The sequence below is a fragment of the Vicia villosa genome, unplaced genomic scaffold, assembly GCF_029867415.1.
Source record: "Vicia villosa cultivar HV-30 ecotype Madison, WI unplaced genomic scaffold, Vvil1.0 ctg.000621F_1_1, whole genome shotgun sequence".
In the NCBI taxonomy this organism is placed as follows: Eukaryota; Viridiplantae; Streptophyta; class Magnoliopsida; order Fabales; family Fabaceae; genus Vicia; species Vicia villosa.
The window spans coordinates 93,421-96,822 of NW_026705279.1; the positions used below are offsets into that span (position 1 = coordinate 93,421).

The 3,402-nt window shown below is 34.2% G+C and overlaps 1 protein-coding gene across 2 annotated transcripts; it reads left to right on the forward strand.

Moving 5' to 3' along the window:
- The first annotated feature begins 244 nt into the window (after positions 1–244).
- LOC131629881 (F-box/FBD/LRR-repeat protein At1g13570-like) lies at positions 245–2,511 on the forward strand. 2 transcript variants are annotated; one of them, XM_058900682.1, is made up of 5 exons: positions 245–366; positions 624–1,452; positions 1,824–1,988; positions 2,073–2,193; positions 2,283–2,511. In XM_058900682.1, the coding sequence occupies exons 2-5, from the start codon at positions 631–633 to the stop codon at positions 2,360–2,362; spliced, it is 1,188 nt and encodes a 395-aa protein (XP_058756665.1). In that variant the 5' UTR covers positions 245–366; positions 624–630; the 3' UTR covers positions 2,363–2,511. The 2 variants fall into 2 exon arrangements, with proteins under 2 accessions (XP_058756665.1, XP_058756664.1); XM_058900681.1 differs by having other exon boundaries at positions 2,073–2,511.
- Positions 2,512–3,402: the final 891 nt, after the last annotated feature.

The following is a 3,402-nucleotide window of genomic DNA, read 5'->3' on the forward strand; positions in this document are numbered from 1 at the left end:
CCATGAGTTTAAGTTGGATACCAGTACTTTAGTATAAAATGAATTTTAATTTTAATTTATTTTAAAATAAAATAAAATACAAAAGTGATGTGACATTGAATTTTACTATTTGATTGGTTGAGGGTACTGGTACCCAACTAAACTCAAGGGTACCGGATTGTTAAAAAAAAAATATAAATTATAGGAGAAATTGCCATCTATACAAAGATGACGTGGACACTAGATCTTGAAATATGTTTGGTTTGATGATATAGGAAGAAATGGATGTACCCCACCATAAACCACACACTCACTCTCTCACCGTAGGTCTGCAACCTCTGTGAACATTTCAGCGACTCCCACAAGCCATCGCAGTCTCGCTTAACGGTAAGAATTCATCAAAAATCGATACTTTATCCTATAGTTATCAGCATCATCCATTCATTAGGTTTTCCCCGTATCATAAAAATGATTCATAACTGTGATGATTTATTAGGGCACTTCACTTTTCATGCTTAGATTACATGCTTGCTTTCAGATCCATTCATTTTGAAAATTACTCTCAGATCTTTTTAGTATGATATGATTCCAAGTGTTTTGAAATCAAAAGCGATTTGATTCCCTTTTTAATTTTTAATTTGTAGGTCTGTCATGACTCTGCTCAATAAGAAGGCCAATGAAAATGATCAAATAAGTTACTTACCAGGTAATGTCATTGATGCCATCCTAGGGAACTTGGAAATCAAAGACCAAGTTAGGACTAGTATTTTATCTAAAAACTGGAGGTATATGTGGACTTCAGCCCCACAACTTCATTTTGACCAAGACTTTTTTAATACTTTCATGCATCTTGATGACCCTAACCCTGTCATTTCTAAAATCATCACCGATGTTCTTATGCTCCACAGCGGGCCGATACACAAGTTTACTCTTTACTTACCATATGACTCCGCCTATTTCGATATGGAAGTGGAATACCTCAATATTTGGATTCCGATTTTGTCAAGGAAGGGCATTAAATATCTTGATTTTGTGAACTTCAACTCAGTTCCGGATGAAATCCCATATATTATCTTCTCTTGTAAGGAATTGACTTACTTAAAATTTGGCGGATTTAACATGTCAATTCCACCTGATTTCTGCGGCTTTAAAAAATTGCTTGAACTTCACTTAGATATGCTTGTATTCGAGCCCGGTGCACTTGAGACTCTTGTGTCTGGTTGTCCGTTTCTTGAGAAGCTCATAATTGAATCATGTGATGGTTATGAGTATCTTGATATTTCATCTCCTACTCTCAAAGTCTTAGAGATAGTATTAAGGGATGATATGAAGTCAATTTCTCTTGAGAAAGCAACGAATTTGGTCGATTTTACACTTGATGTTAATGGTATCAGGGTATATGGTTTGATCAAAAGTTTGCCAAAAATCAAGAGGCTTTCTGTGCGAAAAAGTATGTATGGCAAGAAGGAGAAGGTTAGAAAACATCACTGATTCTATTATTTTAATTACTGTTCAGTTGGATAATGAGATTCTGGCCCATGTGTTTGCTTGGTAAATTCAATCTGAAATGGGGAAGAGCGTGACAGTTAGTTGCCATATGGACATGTTAAAATATATATATTTTTTACATTTTATTGTTTTTATTGCCATATCTATCTAGCTTGGCCTTAAGGGTTGATATTTTTAAGACTGTTTCTTACTATTTTATTGGATATTTTTATATGAGAAGTAATGTTGAATTTTGATTGGTGGTTGAATCCAATATTTATAATGAAAACCGTGTGTTATTGCTATTTCCAAGCGTTGTACAGATAATCTCATAGATTTTCTGTTTGTATGCAAAGTATCCATATGCAGATATCATTCCTCTCACGCTGCTAGCAAGCTCATTCAACTCTTTAGAGTATCTGCAATTGCATGACATGAGTTTGAATGAAAAAGGAGAACTTTTGTATGTTGTTAGTGTTCTCAAAAGTGCTCCTAGGTTGACTGAATTTGCTATATACCAGGTGAACATGCATGAAAACCTATGCTACTTAGCTTGTTTCTTATTGTTGTATTTTGAGTTTTGACTCTTTAATTTTATACTTTAGAGTTGCAACAATGATGATACCTCAGACTATTTCGAAGAGTTACAAGAATGTTGGTGGCTTAGACTAGAGTTAGAAGAATATTGCTGGCTTGGACTTCAGATAGTAGATATCTACCTTGGAGGTAGCCCTCACCATGCAATGAGTTTGACACAGTTCATACTTTTAAATTCTCCTTTGTTAGAGACTCTTACTTTCAATTATTGTTATAAGGAATTAGATGCACCTATGTTGTTAAAAATTTCACAAGAATTGTTATTGATGGAACGAGTATCGCCAAAAGCACAGGTTGAGTTCAATCATTCTACATTTCTGTGATGAGACGAAAAGACTGGTTGCGCATTGGACCACTGTTTAATTTATGTATTTTCAATTCATTTGGTATCATGTGGCCATTGTTTGTAATACTTTGTGATTCAGTAGGCTATTTAACTTTCAATTCTGGTTGTTTGTTGTCTGAGTTTAGATTTTTGGATGGTAAATCATGAAACTTTTTAGTTAGGGGACTAGTTATATTTTCTTGAATGGTCTTTTATTGTGGTTAATTTATATATTTTTCAAGTCTTTATTGGAGAGATAGGCTATCTCATTGGCCCATTTCTTGTGCTATATGAAGCCCACGGATTTTAAGTGTACTTTGTGAATTGTAGGCAACTATCTGTTTGATGTCACTCTCAATAATGAAGAAATTAGACGGAGAAGCAAAACCAGCTAACACGACACTAACATTGGCAAACATGTCTTATGTATTACCTTATGTGATAATGGAAAATGTGTTGGTAAAGATCAAAAACTTTACTTTTCCAATTGATTTTGTAGTGCTTGATATTGAGAAAGAAGCAAAGGCCCCTATAATTTTGTGTAGATCATTCCTACTAACTACCAGGGCTAATATTGACTTAGACACAAGTGAACTCAAGCTCAAATTTTTAAAGGAGAAGGTTATCATCAAAGTGTATGATGGCATGAAGTTTTGTGAAGAAAACCAATCGTTACCACTTCCAACGAGAACAAAGGTGCGGGAAAAACATGTTGGCGGTTTCTACTTACCAAATAAAGATCAATCAAGGAAGAGCATGAAGATATCATCAGTTGTACTAAAAAGTAGGGGTGGCAAAATGGATGGATTGGATGGATTTGGATTGGATTGTTAATGGATGGATCAAAACAATCTATTAATCCATTAATAATCCACTAAACTTTGTTTTAAAAATCCAATCCAATCCATCCACTAAGGAATATAATCCATCCAATCTATCCATTAAGGTATTTCAAATGGATGGATATCCAATTCATCCAAAGAAAATTAAAATTCAATACATGTCAATTAAGT

Bases quoted from the DNA above. Each gene is read 5' to 3' on its own strand.
- LOC131629881 (XM_058900681.1), top strand. From the start codon at position 631: ATGACTCTGCTCAATAAGAAGGCCAATGAAAATGATCAAATAAGTTAC. The intron at 1,453-1,823 runs GTTAGAAAACAT...TTGTATGCAAAG, and splicing joins TGTATGGCAAGAAGGAGAAG to TATCCATATGCAGATATCAT. The intron at 1,989-2,072 runs GTGAACATGCAT...TTTATACTTTAG, and splicing joins CTGAATTTGCTATATACCAG to AGTTGCAACAATGATGATAC.